Here is a 25,148-nt window from a genome sequence, read left to right as displayed (position 1 = left end):
GCTACAGCCCACTTCTTCGGATGCATATAGAATGGAACATATATTGAGGAGATATATATACACACATACAGAGAGCATGAACAGGTGGGAGTTGTCTTACCAACTCTGAGAGGCCAATTAAATAAGAGGAAAAAAAACGTTTGAAGTGATAATACAAAGGTAGGTGAGTACTAATCACATTTTTTTCAGACTGGGTGAGTGAGTCTAAGGTCACACAATGAGCTATTGGCAGAGCTGAGAATAATAGCAAAGTCTGACCCCCTAATCCTACACCCTAAACTCCTGGATCACACACTTTTTAAACTGACAGAATCTCTCTCTCTCTCTAAGGAAGACAGCAATACCATTTGAAACCCTTGCTCTATCCCCTTCTCTGAAGTCTTGAGTAGGAATCACTGACATTGAAAGGTAAATGACTTTTGGGGGTATAGATGAGAACAATAGAAAAGGTTTTGAACAGATGGCTAATAGCACACAACAACGTGCATGCGTAGGATAAGGACAAACCAGTAGGTCAGTGGTGGTAGGTACCAGACAAGGTGGACTTTGTATTGTCTTTCAAAGATTCATGAATCCACAGTCTATTCCTTATACTTAAAGAAACTGCATAATGATCTCACATAACAGTGTGAAAACTTTTGCTAAAAGCTGATGTTTTATTGTAAATGCTATATATAAAGTCCTTTAGTAAGCTACAAAGGCAAAAGTTGGAAAATAAATGCTAGCCTTTTAATAGTATCAACTGGAAATTGGCAACAAACAGAGATAGGAGACTTAGTCTACATGAATGGATTAATTACATTGTTTTTGTTTAGTGTCTAATGTAAGCTTTACTCATAGTGATGCTGGAGTATTTATCTTTAATCATCAAGATTTAAACTGATCCCAGGATTTTGTATTTAATGAAATCATAATCAACCAGCTGTGCAAATAATGTTAAATTGAGTGCCATCAGTCTGCATGGCAATACAGTTACATCAAGGAAGACAGAGTGAGAGATTTTGGGCAGAACTAAGACAACTCAAAAAACATCCAACTCAATGTGAGTTGAACAAATAAAAACCTGTCCCAGAGTAATTATAGAATCCCAGAAATGTAGGGCTGACAAGTGTACCTAGACGATCCCTGACTGCTGTTTGTCTAACCCGTTATTAAAAACCTTCAGTGATAGCAATGTACAGACATGTCTTCTTAAGGTGACCTTTGAATGAAAAGAGGTGGTGATTCAGTACAAAAGGAACCGTGCTCCAAACCTAAGGCCAGCATGTAGCCCCACAGAGGAGGAGAGATGTTAGGAAGACCTGCAGGGAGTAGAGAATAGATGTGGAGTAGGAGGAAAGGACAGACATGCAGGCAGCTGCAGTTGAGTAGACATAGCTGATGGCAAGATGCATGAAGCTGATTCAAAAGATGAAGGAAGCCAATGAAGGGATCTGAATAGGGAATTGTGGGAGGATAAGGCTTTGGAAATTAGCATTGACTATTTTGGATTGAGTGTAGGAACAAGCCAAGATGCAGGAAAATCAGGGAACAAAAACAGTGTGCTGAATTCTGCATCTGGAATAGAAATGCTCAAATCCCCAAAACAATAAAAGCAGGAAATGTTTTCACAACCACATCAAGCGCTCAGGAAAGGGAAAATAGCTTATAGCTCCTTTCACAGTTTCATATCTCAGACACAAGAATATGCCAGTGAAAATCCCATTTCATAGATGTTGTAAATGAATACATTGCTTTGCCCCTAATCATGCATACATTGTAGGATGCAGAAAAGCTCTGCATTACAAAAAAAATATGCCTAATCTATCTGAATCTTTGCATTGCAATTTTAACCCTATACCATGCTGTGATAGAATCACATCTAAATAATTGGCTATTGAAGTATATATATTGGGCAACTGTTAATACTAAATGTGAAATATCTTTTACTAATAATCAGCTGATCAATACAAAAAATTAATCAGCACTATGCCAAATTGTGTGGTGTTTTAGAAGCTATGATCAAATATCCATGAGGAATTACAGATAGATGAGCAAACACATTATACTTGTTATTCATAACACACTTGAACAGTCCTCTCACAGCACTACATTAAATCATAGCACTCCCCCTACTCCTCAGATGCAGACAAATTTCCACAGCACTGATCAATAGTGAAAACTTAACTGACCTCTCAAGAGAACACCTGTAACTAGCAGAAGTTTGGGTGCAGCAATATCCTATCCTGAAGTGCACCCTGCAGCAAAAACAATTATTTTAAATTTCCGATATCTATGTAATCTGGAGATAAAGTGGCACGATACAACTTTTGGGGGGGAAATTTAGTAGAAAATGATTTTTTTTTTAAACACACAATATAACACTCGAAGAGGGGCAACACAGAACTTGAAGCCTAAGGGGACCAGGAACCATAGTGGCCTTAAAGCAACTTTGCATTCTTCTGATCCTTAACTTTTCCAGGAACTTAGAGCCTAGGAGAATGTCTACGTTATGGTAGCGTCCACAAGCTGCCCTATGGGTTGCTGTGCTACCTGGAATATCTGCAGTGCAGTCTGCTGCAGCCCCATCACAAGCAAGTCCCCTACAATGGGGCCCGGGAGGGAGTAGTCTTCCAGAGCCGCTGCACTAGAGAAATCTTCATCCAGCCAGATAAAGGGCCCCTTTATGCGGACATGGCCCTCTTACCTGGTGTAAAGAGCTGGAGTGGAGATAAAGATCTCACCCAGCATCTGTACGTACAAATAAATTTGTATACACAACTGTGGTATTGTCGGAGCTGCTTAGGAAGCAAAATTGAACCTTTTCCAATTTCTGCTACAGCAGAAAAACTGAAAGGCATTTTTTTTAAAAATCTGTATTTAACAAGGAAAAATTGGCTAAGGATTTATGTAACCAAGTGGCAAACTCAAACTCACACAGGATACCTTTGATAGCTAAACCCTGCAATCAGTTCAAACAAAACAAATTGAATTTAAAGACACAGAGAACATCTTCATAAACAAAATTGTTCAAAACTGAAAATGACCAAAATAAAGGGCAACTTGCAGAGAATTCTCCTTAGAGAAATTAAGACTGCCCCTTCCAACAGAGTTGGCAGAGGCGAGACACAGTGACACGCATTAATATCTATCTGAATATCTATTCATAGGAAAATATTCTGCTCATATAAGAAAGTATTGTCTGAGTGCCTTAAGTTCAAAATTATAAAGTGCCTGAGACTGATCAGATGAATGTTAGTTAAATTGCCTGAGATAAAAGTAATGAATAAGCCAGTTTCATCAAATGGTAACACAATGACCCATCACATGGGAAACCTAGGATTCAGAGTTGGGTTCTAGGTTCAGGCCATGTATTTTAAATCTCCCATTTAGCAACAATTTGTGCTGCCACTGTATGAGGTTGATTGGATAGAAGAGGTCTTGTGAAACTGCTTGATTTATTCTCCAGGGAAGGCTGCCAGACATCACTCTTGTCCAGTACACTAAGCCTAAGAGAGCAGTGCTGGCATCATCCCTGAAGGAACAACTTCATGTGCCCACACAGCAAGGTGAGATGTCCCTTGTAGCAGCTGCAAAGCAGAGGATTCAAAGAAGAAAACAGCAGAAAAGAGACTGCAGGAAGGTTGAGACCCACAATAAATTATTGTTGGTACCACTGTGCAGCAAGCAGAAATACATTTCTCTCCAATGATTTTAAGCTGCTAGTTGCATCAACATTAGTGTCAGAAGCAGTACCTTGGGAGAACTGGGACAGTAGAAAGCACTGCCAGCATCTCACGGCAACCCATGCCACACATTGCTATCACTGTTACACAGGATTAACATCGGGAATTTAAAATAACATCTATGGTTGCGGGGGGAAGGGGAGAGTCTGATTTGGCCTTAAGAGCCTTTGTGTGTTGCTACCACTAAAATAGTTACCAGTGCTATGAAAGCTATTTTTAATTATTTCAGACACTTGCCGACATTTCACTACATACTTTTTTTTTTTTTTTAAAGGAATCCAGGCTAAATCTTTCACTCTCCTAAGATGGCTGTTAAACATTCATCTTCTTTTAGCTTTAATACCACCTTACTCTTAGCTTTTATGCAGCATTTAATAGCAAACATATGAGCATACATGTGAGTTAAAGAATTATGTTCACTCTTTGTACTCCATTAAAGTAGGTCATTTAAAAGAGGATAAGACAACTTGAGCTTATTGACTTCTGCCATCTGATATTACAAAGGTAAGGCCACTCCAGCTACACAGTGATGGTTAAAAAAAGCAAGACTAGAACATTCAAAGAAAACCAGCTAATCTCTCTACAGATATCAAAGTCACTATAGTTACCCCACTAAAACTTGAATGTTACACTATGTATTTCTCTTCGGGTATAATATGTTATATGAATGATAAAACAGTCTTTCATTGGAGGGCATGGAGGACATTTCACTTCCATAGTTTGTGGTCTGGATTCTTAACTCATGTTTTGGTATATTTATGTCCACACAAAAACTGATACAAATATGTCTAGCAGCAAAGGGGATATAATGGGTAATGTAAAGGACCTGTAACAGTGGGACATATTTAAAGATCATGGGTACAAGAACAATTTACTCTTCCTGTACTTATTGTTTCTTACTGCTAATTACTGAACGTTGCTTAAATTCATTTTTATTTGTTGACCACCCCTCTTGGTACATCCCTTTAAAATATCAGTGACTGACAAATAGCCAACACCAAATGAAATTCAACCCATGAAAGCACAAAAGTCTTGCAGTATGTTCTGAAGGTCAGTAAAATAGGGACGAGTTCAATCTGAGGATGGTTAGTGAGACCATTGCAACTGATTTTTGCTGGGTTAACACAAGAGAGTAGCTTCTAATATACCCAGGTCTTAAAATACATAGGGCTTTATGGATCAAGATAAACAAGTTGAAATTTATCCCACTCTTGCTATCCAGACTGAGATTTTCAACCCAGTTTCATAGCCCTCAGGGGGTTCGAGAGAGCTAGGATGGCATTAAGCCTTTTTGGTATTAACCCCAGCTAGAAAAGTAGTCCATTTGTACCTACGGCTGAAGGTTTACATACCTGAGGTTGAAGGCAACATACTGAGACTCAGACCTCACGTGCAGCTTGGATTATCTGTGAGATGTTCCCTTAATGATGTATATGGTTTTATATTTTGAGTCAGATTTATGCATAGTTAAAAACAAACAATACAGCAAATCTAGAATAGGTACAGCATACAAAATACAGACAATGCCGAGAACCGTTAGTACAGCTCAGCACAGGTGGATTCTGACAAAGGGGATCTGCAGTGACCATAACAACAGTTGCACACAAATGTATAAAGCACTAATATCTTTGAACCCTAAAGATCACTAATTTTAAGGACCTCAGGTATCACAGACATTATATAACATTTTTAAGATTGTTAAAATGAATTAAGTGTTAGTGGTGGTTCCTTTTCCCAGTAAACCTAATTTTATTAGAAAAGTAGGACTTTTGTAAGTATCCTTCTTAAAGGAAATAAAATGTTCTGTTTGAAGCCCATTAGCATTAAGTTTTGCATTCCAGTTAATTTGTCATTTATCTAGGAAAACCTCATTGTAGAAACAAAACATCAGATGATTCCTTAATCCCACCCTAAATTAATCTGGAAACAGTAATGTAGAATTCAGATTAAATCCTATTTTGAAGCTCTTGGAGAAATTTAGACCATTTGATGTACTGATAAAACTAGAATCCACTAGCACCTTGTCTTCTGGCTGTCCTTCAATGTGTTATTAACTTGAACCTGAAAGTTATTTGCTTGGAACTCAAGAGCTAGGCACACTGTTCCTTAGTCAGGTCCATGTACATGATGAAATAAGAGAAAAGGTCAATTGTGTCAAAACGTCCTTGCACCTGATGAACGCAACTGCTCAAACTCACTGGGTTAAGAAAACAATAGAACAAAGGACTCTGTACTTCATCGTCACCATACAAGGTGTGTACAAAAAGAGCAGGTCACCCACAGTAAGCACACCTCAGCACGTGAATAATTTACTAACCTTATCCCGTAGTTGTGGCTTGCCTTTTTTTTTTTTTTTTTTTTTTTTTTTTTTTAAGGATTACATATAAAAATGCAGTAATTGGAATTACTCAAGAAATGTCACAGAGTGAAAGTGAAGAATTCTGACTTCTGTGGGTCTGCAAAAAATGCAAATAAACCACTTTCCCCTCTTCAGTGCTAGTTTCACTTTTTACCTTTCTAAATAAGTCACCCGCCAGTAGAAGTGATTTTTGGTTAGACAAAGAAAAGTGTCAAAGGCTAAAAGTCAAGAAGTTAAACCTCATTTGCTGCAATATATTCTTGTACACTGAAAATCAGTCAGATGATAAGTGTTCAAGCTATCCTCGTTAGGGGTATCATATCACAGGATGAAGGATGCCAAATTGGGTAACATTCACCATCCATGCTGAGATATGCCACAGTGGTGAGTCTCCTGACAAAGCAGAATACATTGCAGCTGCTTTCAGTTTCTTTAGCGGCTAGCATTGCAGCAATAGTACTTCAGAGTGCAATACAATTATAAAACAACAGCTCTAAAAGTCATCATCATTCCTTTAAATTTCAGAACGTATGCACTGGATAAGGAGTAAATGGGGCAACCACAGGCAAATTCATGACACTCCATCTGCCACCCCAAATGCTAACTTGTGGAAATGATTCTAAATTAGGAGGAAAACAGAGTACATTTAAAAAAAAAACTTGATTAAACTGCAGAACTAACTGAATTGCCTAGAAGGGAGTCCATCCTAAGTCTTATGAACAAAATCTGATATTTAAGCTTTAATTTTCCAATCTACAACATTGTGGACATACAACTGTCTCCACTACATTAATGCCACGTAGAACACAGACCAGTGGTGTTTGGTCTTTAGTAGCTTGAGAGACAATTTCTCATACGAGGGAGTCCAAGCCAAGAAGTTCGATGCAGGCAGGCCGGACATACTAGGTGGGTGAAGAATTGAGGCAGCTCTCATACTGCTAGCTCAGTTTGGTTAGCGCTCTTGTGTTCCTCCTCTCTTGCTGGCTGTGCACAGGAACTACACCTAACTGCACTGAGATTAGCAAAGACTGTACCTTCCGAGGTTAGGAGAGGGAGGAGTCAGAGTACAGTGCAAAAGGCACAATCATAGGAGTGGCACTGCCTCTGGGTCTCAGGACCTTATGATTTGTAACAGCAGCACCTACAGCCAATGACTCAGACTTCCAACCGATAGGGGGGAAAAAAAGCTTCTGCACTTTTTAAGAGAGTTTCATATGAGAGAAGTGGAAGAAAGAGCTGGTAAATTTAAAAATTCTATTATTAGAGAAGTAGCAGCAGCAGCTGTATCTAACCAGCTATTCCTAGGATACAACAGAGACACACAATGCAGCTAATGTAGCCACAGTTTGGATGGGCCTCTGAGTTAGAGCTGCTAATAAGGATGGGAGAATCTATACCATTTTGCTGGCCCTGAGGCAAGGACAAGGCAACGGGTTTCTGGAAAGAGGTTCTTTTTTTCCCCTCAGTCACATTGGTAGCTTAGCAATTTCTGTTTAACAAACTATTTCAGATCGTTTCAATGGCATCAGTGAAAACAGATAAGCTCTTACACAAGTTAGGCCAGATTTTATACCACAGGTAAAGCTGCACCTCTCAGTGGGGAGCTGCGCAAGAGAAAGCTCTACCTCTCCCACTCCCTGTGGGTTCTGCCACTGGGAAGCTGCTTGAGACTTTATGGAAACCCTGAAGGCAGAGCATCCCTCAAAGATGTAGTCAAATAGAAATTGCCTGGCCTTTCCTCTCTAGGTCTGCACTTACAAACAGATCTTCTGGTGGACCAACTCCTGTTGGTGAGAGACACAAGCTTTTGAGCTACACAGAGCTCTTCCTCAGGTCCGAGCTTTGTGTCTAAATACAAGATGGAACAGATATTTTAGCATAAGCAGTTACCATGTCTTCTAAGGGACCATTCAAGGTCAAGTGGCCCATTAACACCCCTGCAGTCATAGGACAAAAATGGGGGTTACTGGGTTACATATTGTTGTAATACATTCCAGTTTCCTTGTTAAGCCCATGATTTTCAGTGTGCACTAAATGCCCCAAACAACAACTATGTGGGTGAAACCAGACTATCACTACGCTCTTGAATGAATTCACACAGGAAAATTATAAAAGAGAAAACACCGCAATACCTGTGGGTGAACGCTTTTCACAAAGCAGTCACTTCATATCTGACCTATCAGTCCTCATCCTCAAAGGAAACCAGCAGAGCACTTTCAAAAGACGAGCCGGGGAGCTTAAATTCATAACTTTTCTAGATGCTAAAAATCATGGTCTTATAAAGACACTGGATTTATGGTTTATTATTTATATATATTCATAGCCATTTATAATGACAAGGAACAGTCATTTATCCAGAGATAAAACGAGAATGATGCTATCAAACCGGTGGTTAGGGCACTCGCTTTGGGAAAGGGGGACCCAAGTTCAAGTCCCTGTTCTAATTATTAATTATTTATACAAAGTGGAACAGATTCCACGGGCCAGATTGAGAGAGACCCTCACGAGAATATCCCATAGCCTGGTGACTAGAGTGCTCTCCTGCAATATGCGAGACCAAGTTCAAATCCATGCTCCACATCAGATGGGGGAATTTAAACTGGGTCTCACACATCCCAGTGTCATAACCACTAAGCTAAAAACTATAAGGAGACCACCACCATAGTTTGCTGGGCCTAATTATCTACTGACTTACAGATTGTGTAGTCATTTAGACCTGTGCAAAATGGGTGTAAAATTCTACATCTACCTAATAATCATTTTGCACAAATCTACATGTCTACACAAGATGAAAAGTAGCAGAGAATTTGATGTGTCTAGGGTCAGCGTTGTCTGCATGTATTTAACGTACATGGATTCATCAAAGTAGACAGACATAAAACAAGAGAAAGTCATCAGATACTACCAGCATTCTTTCTATGAAAAAACAGGGCAGTGATGAACTATGGCATGTATTACAGTGCTGAGCTCACTGCCAAAGCTCAACAATTAATGCAACAAATACAATCTTTAGAAACATTTTTGAAATATTGTCTCACATTCATGCTACCTACCATAGATGTCCTATTAAAGTTGCTTGAAATTACCTTATTTTTTAAACACAGAAGCAGTAGCTAACATAGATAATTTGCTCTAAAAGGAACCGTGACTCAGTTTCCCTAATAATATCTTCAATTCAGAGCACACTGCCCATGCATAAGACAGATCAGGAGCAGGTAAGATAATCAGTGAGTGGGAAAAACCAGCCTGAATAATTACATGAATAAATTAACACTAGCCTCAAAGAACTTCTGACATTGTCTCATGTAACAAGCAAGGAGACACTTGCTAGTTTTCTCCTTTACCCAAATTTCATTTAAAGTAATACCCAATTCTAAACAGAACCTTTTAGTAGATAATTTCAAATGTCAAGCTAGCAGGTGAGCTGGCTTATATTTACTTTAAAAGCCCCATGGAGAAAGTGCACCTTGCACTATTTGTTTAGTTTCCTACAGCAAAGCGAGCAAAGCCAAAGTCAGTCAGCAAATGGCATGACATGCCGAAAACAGACACAAAATGAGCAATCAAATCTTATCACTTTGAAAAAAGAAAAGCCATTCAGCTGAGATGCGCATGTTTGGGTAACCTGAAAGAATGTGTTCTTTCTGCTAGCTAAATAATACAAGTATATCAAGATAAAGAAAATACCTACAACTGACAAGAATGCATTCACATACCCCGCCAAATCATTAGAAATGCAGATCTCATCTTGTCAATATATGATCGGTATTGTAGACCAATGACGTAGGAGGGTCAATGTAAGACCGTTGGATAAATCCTACCCTATGAACCTACATCATTCCAGGTGCTAATCTCTCATCTAGACAAGAGTGCATGGCCTGAATTCACCCCCTGAACCCAAAGCTGTGCAGGGAAGAAACCCCCCTATTCTGAGCAAACAACCTGGGTGGCGCCTTCCCTTCCCCCTCCACCATGTAGCGTTGGAGGATAACCAACAGCGAGTAACCAGCAACTTTGTATCCAGTAGGAGCAGAAGCAGCCAAAGCAAGGACCTCCGGACATGGAGAGAACTATCCAGTTTTGACTGGACTTACTCTGCCCTGTGCTGACTGGGTGTTTGCTCCAACCCTCCCCCACCCTCAACATCTCTTCATCTCAGCTTCATTCCAAACCTGCCCCTTGTACCCACTCCTCCCCTGCCCCATCCCCTTTACCTCTTGCCTTCCCTTTTCTTTCCATTTAGCTGATCGCCTCCCAACTACACCCAGGCCCCTCTCCACACACCACCAAAAATAATAGAACTAACACAGTATTTGTCACCACCACATTTTTCAGTCTGCTTGTATGTCCTCCTCCTTCCCTGACCTTGTGTCTGTTTTGCCTGTTTAGACTGTAGCTCTTCAGGGTAGGCACTGTCTATTGCTCTCTGTACAGTACCTACCACAATTGGGCCCCACTGCTGGCTGGCCCTTAGGAACTACAATAATAAACACGATTAATCATAATAATGTGGTCACAATTTGAAATGTGTGGTGGACAGGTACTAATTCCTCACTGGTAGAAATTTTGCCGCTTTGGATGCAATAGTGGAGCATGATAACTCAGGGTATGTCTACACTAGGAGGGTAGTTCGATTTCACTTAAATCGAATATGTGGAATCGATATTGCAAAGTCGAACGTGTGTGTCCACACTAAGGACAGTAATTCGACGTTGTGAGTCCACACTAACGGGGAAAGCGTCGACATTGGAAGCGGTGCACTGTGGGCAGCTATCCCACAGTTCCCACAGTCCCCGCTGCCCATTGGAATTCTGGGTCGAGCCGCCAATGCCTTCTGGGTAAAAAAAATGTGTCGAGGGTGCTTTTGGGTAATTGTCGTCATCCGTCCGTCACTACCGCCCTCCCTCCCTCCCTGAAAGCGCCGGCGGGAAATCAGTTCGCGCACTTTTCTGGTCAGTGACAGCGCGGACGCCACAGCACTGCGAGCATGGATCCCGCTGCGACCATCGCTGCAGTTGTGGCCATTGTCAACGCCTCGCAGTTTATCATCCACCTTTACCAGAGGCAGATGCAGATAAACCAGGCGAGGAGGCTACGGCACCGCGGTGAGGGCCTGAAGTCTGAGAGTAGCACAGGCCTGTCAGAAAGCACGGGACCCAGCGCCGAGGACATCACGGTGACAATGGGTCATGTGGATGTTGTGGAACGGCGATTCTGGGCACGGGAAACAAGCACGGACTGGTGGGACCGCATAGTGCTGCAGGTCTGGGATGAATCCCAGTGGCTGCGAAACTTTCGCATGCGGGAGGGGACTTTCCTTGAACTTTGTGAGTTGCTGTCCCCTGCCCTGAAGCGCAATGACACCCGGATGCGAGCAGCCCTGACTGTCCAGAAGCGAGTGGCCATAGCCCTCTGGAAGCTTGCAACGCCAGACAGCTACCGGTCAGTCGCGAACCACTTTGGCGTGGGCAAATCTACCGTGGGGGTTGTTGTGATGCAAGTAGCCAACGCAATTGTTAAGGTACTGCTCTCAAAGGTAGTGACCCTGGGAAACGTGAAGGTCATCATAGATGGCTTCGCCGCGATGGGATTCCCAAACTGCGGTGGGGCTATAGATGGAACTCACATCCCTATCCTGGGACCGGACCACCAGGCCAGCCAGTACATCAACCAAAAGGGCTACTTTTCAATGGTGCTGCAAGCACTGGTGGACCACAGGGGACGTTTTACCAACATCAACGTCGGATGGCCGGGCAAGGTTCATGACGCTCGCGTCTTCAGGAACTCTGGTCTGTTTAGACGGATGCAGGAAGGTATTTACTTCCTGGACCACAAAATAACTCTTGGGGATGTGGAGATGCCTACAGTGATCCTTGGGGACCCAGCCTACCCGCTAATGCCCTGGCTCATGAAGCCCTATACTGGCGCCCTGGACACTGAAAAAGAACTGTTCAACTACCGGCTGAGCAAGTGCAGAATGGTGGTGGAGTGTGCTTTTGGCCGTCTCAAGGGGAGATGGAGAAGCTTACTGACTCGCTGTGATCTCAGCGAAACCAATATCCCCATTGTTATAGCAGCTTGCTGTGTGCTCCACAATCTCTGTGAGAGCAAGGGGGAGACCTTTATGGCGGGGTGGGAGGTTGAGGCAAATAGCCTGGCTTCTGATTACGCCCAGCCAGACAGCCGGGCGATTAGAAGAGCCCAGCGGGACGCACTGTGCATCCGGGAGGCTTTGAAAGCTAGGTTCCAGAGTGAGCACGGTTACCAGTGACTTTTCAGTTTGTGTACAGAGAAGCTGAACCTGCCCCCGTTTCTTTACCCAGTTAATGTTGACTATCCTCTCCAGTTACATACCCCCTTCACCCCCTTCCAAAAAAATAAAATCAGTTTTATTTTGTTAATGAACACCGTTGTCTTTATTACTGTTTTCGCGGGAATGTTTTAAACCTGGGACGCAGACTGTGGTGGGGAGCGGGTGTAGTGTACTGATGCAAATGATGCTTCTAAACTCCAGGAATGACAGGATTCGCAGTGGTGGACTGGTTGTTTCAACGGAGCCTGCCAGCCCTCCTGAGCGGGACTGCGTGTATGTGGGGGCTATGTGACTTTATGGCAGGGGGAGGAGGGTTACAGATCCCCTGCTGCATGGCTCTGTGATCCAGGAAAAGGACCGCGGCATAAGATCTGTAACTAACCTCCCCCGCCACAAAGTCACAGAGCAACCCCCCCCCCACACACACATAACATGAAAACCACCTCCCAGACTGACCAGGGTAACTAGTCACTGCACTGTGTATGTGCCCTCCTGCTGGACCTGCCCCCGCCTCTGTACCCTGCTAAAGGTGACTGTCCTGTCCAATTACCAAGCCCCTTCCCCCCCTTCAGACAGACTCTCCTCCAAAAGAACATGATGGAAACAGTAATGAACAGAAACGTATTTTTTATTAACAACCACACATGAAACTGGGGGGTGAAACTTGGACGGGGGCTTGGGTGAGGCAGGAAGGAAAGGACTTTTCAAATTTTGGGGAATGACAGCCTTCTGGTGCTTGAGCAGTCTGCAGGGGTGGAGTGAGAGTTTTCACGGACTCTGCCGCCCCTCCTTCTTTGGACTTTGGGCGAGGGGGGTATGGGACTTGGTGGCGGGGGAGGGCGGTTACTGATAGACTGCAGCGGGGCTCTGTCCTCCTGTCTCCGTTCCTGCAGAACATCAACAAGGCGCCGGAGCGTGTCCGTTTGCATAAGTCCAAGCAGCGTTTGAGTCGCCTGCTGGTCTTCCTGCTGCCACCTCTCCTCACGTTCCATGTGTGTCCGGTGCATTTGGGACAAATTCTCCCTCCACTGGTTCTGCTGTGCTGCCTGGGCTCGGGAGCAGCCCATTAGTTCTGAGAACATGTCCTCTCGCGTCTTCTTCTTCCTCCGCCTAATGTGCGCTAGCCTCTGGGAGTGTGATGCCAGGCTGGGTTGGGAGTCAGTCGCAGATGTGGCTGTGGGAATGAGAAAAAGGTAGTGAATTCCTCCGAAAGATAAATGTAGTTGTGAACAAAGAACATAGTCTTTCTCTGTGAACAAGACCATGCACTGCACCTATCACATGTGCACTCAGGACAAGGTCGAATTTTCGGACCTCGCCTTCAGTGCCTGGGGTCTTGCACTGCCGATCTGGGAAGCGGGGCAGGACACCGGAATTTCTGTAGCAGGCAGACATGGTAAGCCGTAGACTTGTGGCTGCTTAAAACTTTAATAGTAGCACTGGCCTCCTTTCACATTGAAAGCAATGCCAGTCTCTGCTGCCAGCAATCGGCCAAGCACGAACTCTGCCCCTGTCCCACCCCCTCGCGGCTGTCCCAGGGAAAGATCCCTGTATGCTGCCCCTCTCCCGCCTCCACCGCGTGGCTGTAAACCGGCGGTTACAGTTCTGTAAAGGAACGGGCAAGCAGTCCCAATACTAACAGTCCCCTACCTAATTCAAAGCAGGTCATCATGAGCGACATCACAATCATGAGGATCTCAGACAGCGATACAGAGCGAATGCTTCGGGAAAGCCTGCAAAGACCAGGGCCATATGCCGCCATGCTGTGCAAGGCTATGATCCCGGAGTACTTGAGGATCTCCTGGCGCGGAAACGTCTCCTACTTCGGAGGACCCAATAAGGCCGCTCTCCCCAGGAACCTGATGAACAGGCTTTCCAATTACCTCCAGGAGAGCTTCCTCGAGATGTCCCTGGAGGATTTCAGCTCTATCCCCGGACATATAGACCGCATTTTAATATAGCTGCACTGGCAGGGACTAAAGAGTGGAGCGGCTTGGGCAGCAGAATCATGCACAACCGGACATTGTTAGATTTTTTTTAAATAGTTGGGACTGAATCGTTAAGTGCCTAGGGCAAACAAATCATGAAAAACACATTGTTCTTATTGTTAATATTCCAGTTCTGTTAAAAATAAATGTTTAGATGTTTAAAACACTTACTGCTTGATCCTTCCCCTGAATCTGTGTCCGTGTTAAATGCTGGGGACGGTTGGTAGGGGATCTCTGTAAGGGTGATGAAGAGATCCTGGCTGTCGGGGAAATCAGCTTTGTAAGCGCTGTCGACTGCCTCGTCCTCCTCATCTCCTTCCTCATCTTCCCCGTCCGCTAACATCTCCGAGGAACCGGCCGTCGACAATATCCCATCCTCAGAGTCCACGGTCAGTGGTGGGGTAGTGGTGGCAGCCGCACCTAGGATGGAATGCAGTGCCTCGTAGAAACGGGATGTGTGGGGCTGGGATCCGGATCGTCCGTTTGCCTCTTTGGTCTTCTGGTAGCCTTGTCTCAGCTCCTTGATTTTCACGCAGCACTGCGTTGCATCCCGGCTGTATCCTCTCTCTGCCATGGCTTTAGAGATCTTCTCATAGATCTTTGCATTCCGTCTTTTGGAGCGCAGCTCGGAAAGCACGGACTCATCGCCCCACACAGCAATCAGATCCAAGACTTCCCTATCAGTCCATGCTGGGGCCCTCTTTCTATTCTGGGATTGCATGGCCATCTCTGCTGGAGAGCTCTGCATCGTTGCCAGTGCTGCTGAGCTCGCCACGATGTCCAAACAGGAAATGAGATTCAAACTGCCCAGACAGGAAAAGGAATTCAAATTTTCCCGGGGCTTTTCCTGTGTGGCTGGTCAGAGCATCCGAGCTCGGACTGCTGTCCAGAGCGTCAACAGAGTGGTGCACTGTGGGATAGCTCCTGGAGCTATTAGCGTCGATTTCCATCCACACCAAGCCTAATTCGATATGGCCATGTCGAATTTAGCGCTACTCCCCTCGTTGGGGAGGAGTACAGAAGTCGAATTTAAGAGACCTCTATGTCGAACTAAATAGCCTCGTGGTGTGGACGGGTGCAGGGTTAATTCAATGTAACGGCGCTAAATTCGACATAAACGCCTAGTGTAGACCAGGCCTCAGTTCCTATCATATCCAGTGCTCTAATACTTATGTAAAAAAATCATTTATACGGGGGACAATAGCTAATTTATGTCATAAATGTATTCATGCTGCATGACTCAAAGAGAAATCCATTTATCACATCAACAAAAGAACACTGGATGTCAAATACCATTTTACAAATGCTAATCTCGCCAACTTTATACATATTTTAAATGTATCACTGTGATGCCTTTTTTTGGAGGAACAGGGAGAGAAAACAAGCTTGTACCTGAGCTAGAGATAGAAGCCAAAAATACCCTCTCACTTCCTAACTCCAAATTAGGAGCTAGATTGCTAGCATAGACCTCCAGTTGATTGGCATCGTGAGGTATTTACAATGAGTATATAGATTTCAGTTCAATCTGTAATTAAATTCCACTTTATGGGAATTTTCAAATACTAATTCAGCATGCTGCAGTTGAATATTTGTGACCCTGCTTTTAAATAATGCCAAAGGATAGAAATTCAATGTTGAAATACACTTTCTTGTTCAAATCCCTACTGGTTATGCAAAATGCATCAGCAGCTATCCATCCTTCAAACATCAACACATACAAGAGCTTCAACAGGCTATGAGGTTGAGAGATAGTGGTTTCAGTTATTAATCAAATTTGCTGTCCCATGAGGCAGTGGGCTCTGGGACAGAATATACATTTGAGTGACTGGGCTCACAACTAATGGTGACCAGTGGAGTGGCCTCTAATTTTCAACTTCTCAGATACCAAAGCCAAAGGTCTGACCAAAGAAAATGCCATGCTGAAATCCAGAAGGGATTGATCGGAGAATAAACAGTGGGTGAGAAAATAGCAGGCATGAGGGTTTCTCAGAATTTTTTTATGTCCAATTGGGAGGGCTCTCTTCTGGTGCTTGCTAAGAACAGTGGGATACACACAATATATCAGCTTCTTTGCAATATGATGCAATCTCCCTAGTCTAGATCAAGAAAATTGCCAGTCATTAGCCTCCCAAGAATATGTGAGACTGAAATAAGATACTATGTGCTGACAGACTGGCCTGAGACATTACACATAAAAGCAACCCCATGAGACTCATCCTAGACAACACATCATTATCAGTTAAGACTGGGCTGTTTAGGAAGTAGAGACAAGTGTAAACAATGAATCCTAACTATGTCCTGTTGGTTTCCTGCTGTGTTCCCTATTCCTGTGTGAAGATGTACTTGTATTCTTTGAACTCCTGGAAAAGCCAACCTTTTTGTATCAGGTTACTGCTGATGCTGAGCTAAGAGATGGATTTAGTTTCTGGAAACAATATTGAAATGGTTTACATGGGCTTTATAGAAGTTAATTTTCTTCTGCTGTTATTTGTGTGTGTTAGGTGTAATATTTCTCATACTTCAATTTTAAAATGTTCTGTCTCACTAGAGGTGTTAACACTGCCTGGGAAAAGGGTCACTGGGGCAAGTGGCAAGTATAGCACAGCTTGAGAAGTTTTAATTTGCACAAAATACACTCGAGATGTGCTGAGTCTTTAAACACAGGTTTTACATCTCCAGTGAAGCAGTCGCAGTTACTGTAAAGCTCCTACAGATGGTACTAACGGTGCCAATACCCTAAGCAGGGAGTGTCCTTGAGGGAAATGTCATAGGTTCCACCCACTTAGCCCCATTCATAAATTTAAGCAAGCGCTAATGGTCAATGGAAGTGGAATGGAAGTATATCGGGTTATAATTTGCCCCACAGATTAAAGAAATGGACTGACTGGGATTCTGAGCAGCATCAAATACATGTATTATTACCAACTCTGAGCACTACTCACACAAATGCTGTATACTCCTGTCCCAGGGGTACCATCTGTGTATTCTAAACAGCATGCACTATGTAAGTTCCCTATACATAGTCTTCTTCCTGAGCATTTCTTTAACTGTTATCAGATGTCATGCAAAATCTACTCTGACACTTCTTTCCCAATATTGCCTTGGGTCAGAGCCAAAGTTTCTCCATAGAATGCATGTGGGAAGAGCCAGATGAACAGTAATAGTCTGATTTCTCCTTTCCAGTGTGATGAATGGAAGGGGAGTACAATCCAATGAGCTAGGCTAGGAAGGTACAGCAGGATAAGTGGCAACTCCACTGTATACTCCTCTACCCTTTTCTCTTGCCTCTTTCTGGAGGTAGCAGGGCTGGAAAAATGGATGCTATACACTGCATCGTTTCCACCCACAAACCTAGCACAAATTAATGCTGCCTGGGTCAATATTATCTTACAGGGGTTCAACTTTTGCAAGGTAGAACCCAGCAGGAGAGTCCATGTCAGCAGAGATCAGGCCTATATTGCCAGGAGTTCAAAAGGTGGCTGTGAAAAGTCCGGCTGCAGAAAAAGAAAAAAAAACAGGGCACCCAAGCAGATGGTTCTTGCTTCCAGCACCTACTGTGGGTTTTTGGGTCAACCTTTTCACCCTCTGACACAAATAACCTGTAGGCAGCAGTAACCTACATAGGAGAGCATTGGCCCCTATGTTCCCAATGAATTCAGCTCCATTTTCACACTGAAGGATGTTAGGGATTTTCAAAGGAATTTAATTTAGTTTTGGATAACTGTGTTAAATGCCCAGACAATTCCAATAGCCTTGGGGTAGTATTCACAAAGGGGGCTTCAGCACCCAACACTCAGCTGTTCCACTGTGTATAGATAATTAAACATTCATTGGAACAGGAAGACTGGAACCTCAGTCTCCCACCTCCTAGGTGAGAGGTCTATAAAGTCATTCTAATCCTCTGTCTGGCCCAATGAATATTTAACTATTTTACACAGTGGAACAGTTTCAACAGGAGAGATTGAGTGACACTCCTGCCCCGCCCCAAAAATCCTATTGCCCTGTGGTTTGGGCACTGTCTGGGGAGATGGGATACTCAAATTCAACTCCCTGCACCACAAAGCAGGCAGAGGGAGGAACTGAACCCTGGTCTCCCACATACTGGATGAATGCTCTAACCACTAAGCTAAAGATTATAAGCAGGGTGTTGTGTTGGTTTAGATGTGCTCTGAATTGGGCCCCGAAAGCAGCATGGGGGGGGACTTCTAGTTTGTGAATCTCACTGGGGCTTAGGAGCGACTTAGGTGCCAAACTGTTGGGCAGTGTCAGGACTCAGTGCGCATGCCCAGCTGCCAAAAGTTAGGCACCTAGGGGACTTTAACAGAGGAAACTTAGGAATCCAGGAACTTTAGGCGCTTACAACGTTAGGTGGCAGATGAGCAGGTGTTCTGTGAATGCAAGTGGGGTCTAAATGTTGCAGTTAGTCATCTCCAGCGGTAGTTAAATGACTATGTGCCGCAGTGAATCCTACCCTTGGGTTCTGTGCGGCATCTGAACAAGGAAAAGCAGGAGCAGTAAATGGGCATGGGATACTTCAGTTCTGATGAGCAGAAATGCTAAAATTGGAGTTCCCTCTGTTTAGAAGCACTGCTGGCAGGACATCCTCCGTGAGGTCCAGTTGACTTCGGAACGTGCTTTCCCCCACTTGCTACACTAGAGCTCAGACTTTTAAAATCTTCTGGACAGGATGCAAAGTGCAACTTCTTTCTTAGGTGGGTTAGGAGTAGGGGCCTAAAGAGACTGTTAGAAGATGGTTTATTATAATTGGAGGTGCAGGGCGGGGCAATCAGTTTATCTATTAAAGTGGTCACAGAAAAATATGAAGGCAATATGTTCTCTATTTAGGCACAAAAAGTTCCTACATACTGCTTATGATAATGTGAACAAAGTTAAACGTATTTAAAAGTTAGTCTCTTTCTCTACTTGTCTGAGAAAATAAAAGTTTAATATGTCAAAAGGCTAGGACACATGCAGGAGCAGACTTTACCTAACTATGCTAGCCGGGAAGGGCTTTGGCAGCAAAAGAAAATAGCTTTCATTGTTTAAAACCCAGCTTTTCTTTTAGATACATGTATGTACATACACAAATCAGGGGTTGGATATGAACATCAAGTCTGAATGCTGCATGTGTGTTGGCAAATAGGCATGAAATTAAAATTTTTTACTGAAAACACAAAAGAAAGGAATGAGTTAATTAGTACAGCAATCCGTAAGGAAAACATGCTTGGGCATATCTTTCACTGTGTTTGCGATGATGCTCTTGGGTTCTGGAGCAAGTATTTTATTTAAAATATCACAATTTGCAGAAAGTCACCTAGTACTTAAAATTAATCTAGAACAGCTGTGTAAAATGGTCCTCAAAAGTTTAAATATCCAGTAGACTTTTACATTAATCTTGATGTTAAAGAACCTACAATCCTGCATAGAAACTGTTAAACTTTCAGCCAATTCAAACAAAAAACAGGCACAATTAAAACTCAGCCTATGAATTACTAATTTCTTCCCTTTCATAATCTTCCATTTGCTCTGTTTTTCTCACCGTTTATGGTGTGTCAGATTTCACCACAAAAATTTCTTAGCAGACAACATTTGTTTCCCTGACACTAAAAAACAGAACGGTACATATAGTGCTCATTCAAATACTTCATTGTTTTCTTGACTCTTTCTGTTGTATAATGTATCTTCTGTTTTTTTATGCTAACCTTGTTACAGTTATCTCCTTCTCTTCCACTGTTGCCTTATATTTTTCTAAATTTTGCATCAATGCATTCCTAGGAGCATTCCTTCCCATTCTGTGGCAATTTCAATTGCTGTACAAATGTCTAGCTTCCACTTATTTCTCAGTTTGAAGTTTTTAAATTTTTGTAAGTCAGTCTGGTTCAATAGTAAACTTCTGTATTAAAATAATTTTTATTTAAATACTTTAACTTACGTTACTGTTCTAACATCTAATTATTCACAGTACCTTTGAAAGGATTTAGAACTGATGGAAAACTCATGTGACCATAGTTTAACAGAATCAGGCTGGAGTGTCTCCACTGGTTATAAACCGTAAGTCTCTGTTCCGGCTTTGCTAGCTTTGTTTGTTTCTCTCTCCTGTTTTGTGGCACCAAATAATTGGTCCGTTTTGTTACGCTGTTGGTTTTTGCTCCTTAGTGATTCTGTTTGAATATTTTAATAAAATTATGTAAGACTTTATTGGATTGTCATAACTAAACATGAAATGAACCCACACTTGTTCAGCAGCCACTGTCAATTTATATCTGCTGTATAACAACTACCCATTTGAAAACAAAAACAGTGGGGAGGGAGGTGCAAGATAAACATTACATTATACCTTAGCAAGAGGATAGTTACCATAACATGAAAGCTGGCTTCTGAAAATGAATATATGGTTAAAATGCACATTGATTCTTTCTGCTTATCATAGTCTTTTTACAGAAGAGACGCTGCTAGAAAATGGGGTGATTTTAGTTTTGATTATTAAATCCAGAGGGGATTAAAATCCAGATGCTATTGACTCAGTCTTTAAAGTTTGGGTCTTAAATGGGTTCAGTTAGCACCAGCCCCATTTCTAAAAGACTGATACATCAGATAATTACTTTACAGCAGCCGACAAGCTTATTCTCTGGTGCTGTAACACCATCACTAAAATGTAACATCTCTTGGAGGTGCTGCTTCAGACATGACAGCCCAGATATTACCAAGGCAACAGCTGCTTCTCTAGATGGATGTAGAAGTGAACAAGGTAACACACGCATCAGTATTAAAGACACATTTGCTTTTACATTTCAGGATCTTACCTCTGAAAAACTGTCTCACATGATTTCTCACTTAAATAATTAATATAGTAATTACTATTTAAAAGGAATGGATAGTTTTGCTGTTCTCTGAAGAAAAAATGTCTTGCATAACTTATATTAACGCACACTACCTAAAATGATAGATTAAATATATTTACATATTAATTTCTGGAAGGAATACATTTGATATTCTTCCAGCTAACTCAGCACATGGTAACAGCAGTCTTTCCTCCTGCATAAGGTATCATTACGCTTGAGGCGGCCTCACAGACTCAAATTCCATGGAAAGTTATACAACTATCAACACAGAGCTGTTCACCTGGTTCAAATGGTGTCTTGTACACTGACAGATAGCTGGGTGCTCCTTGATTTTTGAAACACCATGTTATGAAAATCTATTTAAAATATTTTAATGAAAATTAATTTGATCTCAAGAAGGGACATATTTGTCTTTTCCCCACAGAAAGTGTTTTCATAGGCTTTTCGAAAAAAGCCTAAATAGTAGCTTTCCAATACAACAAAACCATACTTTATTTCAAGAAATTCCTTAAGAATAATGAGAACAAGGACCAAACACATCTACAATTAAGAAACACAAGATCAACGAAAATGTAAAGAAGAGTCTAAAGAAGACATGTTATTGACAAAATATATTATATGTTCACTTGGCAAATCTTATTATATTAATCAGTATGCTCTGTCAAACTCTATTTTAGCATTAATAGATGAGGTTAGATATTTAATAACCAGAATTCAAAAAGCACAAGAAAGGGTATGTACAACAGTATCAACAAGGGTTGAGTTATATTTGCATTGTCTAACTTAGATGCCATCGTTTCAAAGGCTTTAAACCAGACCTCAAACAGCCACTTTGAGTTTAAGTGGCTCTTCCTAGCAGTGTGTAGGCACTAAATCAAATATCAATATGGGAAAGGTGTGTCAGACAAAATTCTTCACTAATTACACCTTATAACCTTCTTAATATATCATATCATGCAGGCAAATGGACTCAGGTCAGATAAATTTCAATATGGTGAAATGTCAAGTGTCAGCTTTCAGGTGAAAATTTTCTGTCAGCTCTTACACTTATTCAATACTCCATGAAAATAAATTCAGTGTTGTAATATTGAGGTGGTACTTGCTCCATAGATCTGTGCATGGAGAGTAACCACCAGAGCTCGCATGTAGCCATGCACAGGATTCTCACCAACCAAAATTCATGGATCTTTTAATGGAGAGGAAGTGGCCTGGGGTCATGCATACTGTGTCCCTCCCTCACAAGCCCTGCAGGGAATCTGCAGCTTTAGGCAATGTGAAAATGTTCTTTGGGGATTTTGGGGTGGGGGGGGAGGGGCTGCTGGTAGAGGAAGCTCAAGCAGCATGGTGTCACTGAAGATAGGCTGGCTGAATCTTTTGGCTGCAGAGCCACATACTTCCGTACAGATGGCCCTCAAGGGATCCGTGGCGTAACTTGTTACTCATTGCAAGAAAGAAAACTCCATGGGATGGGGTGATTTTACCCTTTGAAAATGTACACAACCATCTTGGCAATTTTCTGGGCTCTCAATCCTATTACTATTCTGGGTGCATGTAGGGTGACCAGATTTTATAGGGTCAGTCCCGATATTTGGGGCTGTTTTTAAAAATATATTTAAAGTTTGACCTATCACTATCCCTTTGAAGTTTGAAGTTTGACTTCTATCTCCAACTAGATAGATTCCCAGTATACAAAGCCCTCTCTGCATGTATTAAATAAATATTTCAATATAGTATACAATCAGTCAGTAGTATTCCCACCTAAAAAGACATGCTTCCACGCCATGAGTTTAAAAATAAAGATCAAAATTGAGGGCTTGGGAAAAGTTATTTTATATGAAGTATCACCTACAGATTAATAGTGGGGTCAGCATACCATATTACTTGGATCCACGCAGTCTGTCTGGGTTTAAGGAATAATGTTCCTTTTGTGTTTCAGACTATGCAGGAAAAGCAATTAACAATTCCATCGACGAACACATTAGGGTAGGCTTTCAGCTGGTTAAATTGACAAAGCTCCCTTGAAGTCCATGATGTTCTGCTGACTTACTCAAGCTGCGAATCTGGTCCATAAAGTTCCACAAATATTTAACGGGTGTACTGAGTTATGTATCTCAGAGGTATTGCCATATTTGTATATTAGCACATACTGTACTACACCAAAATCTTCTCCACAATATTCCTGTTTCATTGTTTCTCCTACAGTACATCATGATATGTGAAGGTTCTGGTACTCCTAGAACTTGTTGCTCATTTTTTTTGTAGTTTTGCCTAGTAAATCATTACTAAGTGGACTAAATCTTTATCATAGTGCCAACACTTGACCAATTCTGATAATAGGTAACTGAAAAGCAGTATGTGTAGGGCTATGAAGAATTTATTTAAGACAAACACATATCTATTTCCTGATGACTCTTTTCCTTATGTAAGCTTATAACATCACATTACATGATATTATAATAAAGTAACAGGCTTATCACTAAACTAATACTTCAGGAATTTCAGTAATTAGTTCCTTACTCATGTCTAAATGACTAATTTTAAAAGGTTACTTTAAAAAAAAAGAATCAAACATTAAACTAACACTTCTACCTCTCTGAAAAAGGGGGGAAAACGTTAAAATGAATGAGTGGGTCTTGGTGGCATTACAAGAGAAGACAAAGACAATGAATATTATAGATTCAAAGACAGTGTTATTAACCTGTGTTCCTGTCTCTTTTAGATCTGAAAATACAGTTAGTGTTAAATGCTATGAGCAATTTATGAGAATTGACTATTGAATGATTATGACACAGCTTATTAAATGGAGGAAGGCCCACTGTTGCAATTACCAATAGAAAAAGCAAATACTCATAGTCAAATAGTAACCTAAGCAAAATTATCTACGGTATTACCAGAAGTCAAGGTTAGTTATAAGAAAATATGTACTGTATATTGCTCTATTGACCAATTTAATATCCATAACCTAAAAGTTCTCTTCATACCACTAGATAACCATATAGCATAACAATTCCTTCAAAGTAATTCTCCTCTTACTCCCAAAAAAAACATACACAAGTTAGAGCATCCTCAGAATGCAATTTCCTTTTGCTATAAAATTGGAGCTGAATTTCTCATTTAGTTATTTGTCTGCTATTTAAAATGTAATTAGCACATTCACAACTTGAATATGCAGCCCTATTTTTACACACACACACACACACACACACACACACACACACACACACACACACACAAGCTGTAACAAGAAGCCATATTTGACAAGCAGGTTGTCTAGGTCTTTCTTCATTTCCCCTTTCAGAGGTGTTTTTCCTTTGTAGTGGTATACTGTCATTGTTGGGAATAAGAGAAGCGCTGTATGAATCCTAGTTCAGAAGGGAAGCAAGATTACCCCCTCCACCATTTACTTTAGGTGGAGGTCCTTTATATGAATCTCACCACCCTGCACAACCCAACTAAAATGAAGAAAGGGAAACGCATTTACCTTCTGTTGGTGATGTCTTTAAATGCCTGCAGAGGCCCTCTGTGTCCCCATATGTCTCCTTAATTTTTACTACTGCTTCTGTTCCTCTGAGTTCCATGAGGGAGCGCAGCTCCTCCAGCGAGCACCCAAACTCTCCTGCATGGTTGGCCTCGTTTCTTTGGTTCTTGGTATAGAAATCGCTGTTTGTCATGTCACCCATTGTTGCTGATTGTATTGCTCCACTCTGTATACTAGATGGAATTTTAAAATTGCTTCAAAATTGCAAGGGAGGAAACTCAAATTCCAACCTAAGGGACTAAGAAGAATCCAGTGGGTGTTCAGTGAAGTCAGTGGAGAATGCCTCTGATGATTGAAGTGTCCCTGACCAGGAAATAGTCCACAGATGGCTGCTTTCAAGGCTGCAGACCAGCTCCATTCCATTCACCATTTCCCATTATGCT

General features: G+C 41.9%; 1 protein-coding gene across 7 annotated transcripts in view; it reads right to left on the bottom strand.

The window, feature by feature from the left end:
* The window catches only part of ATP2B2 (ATPase plasma membrane Ca2+ transporting 2), a 327,087-nt gene extending 302,180 nt beyond the window's left edge, over positions 1–24,907 (bottom strand). For all 7 annotated transcript variants that reach the window (XM_065408374.1, XM_065408373.1, XM_065408376.1 and 4 more), the window contains exon 1: positions 24,709–24,907. In XM_065408374.1, coding sequence (XP_065264446.1) covers positions 24,709–24,907 — 199 coding nt within the window. The remainder of the gene's footprint in view (positions 1–24,708) is intronic.
* Between the last annotated feature and the right edge of the window lie 241 nt (positions 24,908–25,148).

This window comes from Emys orbicularis, chromosome 7 (assembly GCF_028017835.1).
Source record: "Emys orbicularis isolate rEmyOrb1 chromosome 7, rEmyOrb1.hap1, whole genome shotgun sequence".
Classification (NCBI taxonomy): Eukaryota; Metazoa; Chordata; order Testudines; family Emydidae; genus Emys; species Emys orbicularis.
Note: the sequence above shows the minus strand (reverse complement) of the source record. Positions and strands in the feature narration are given on the sequence as shown.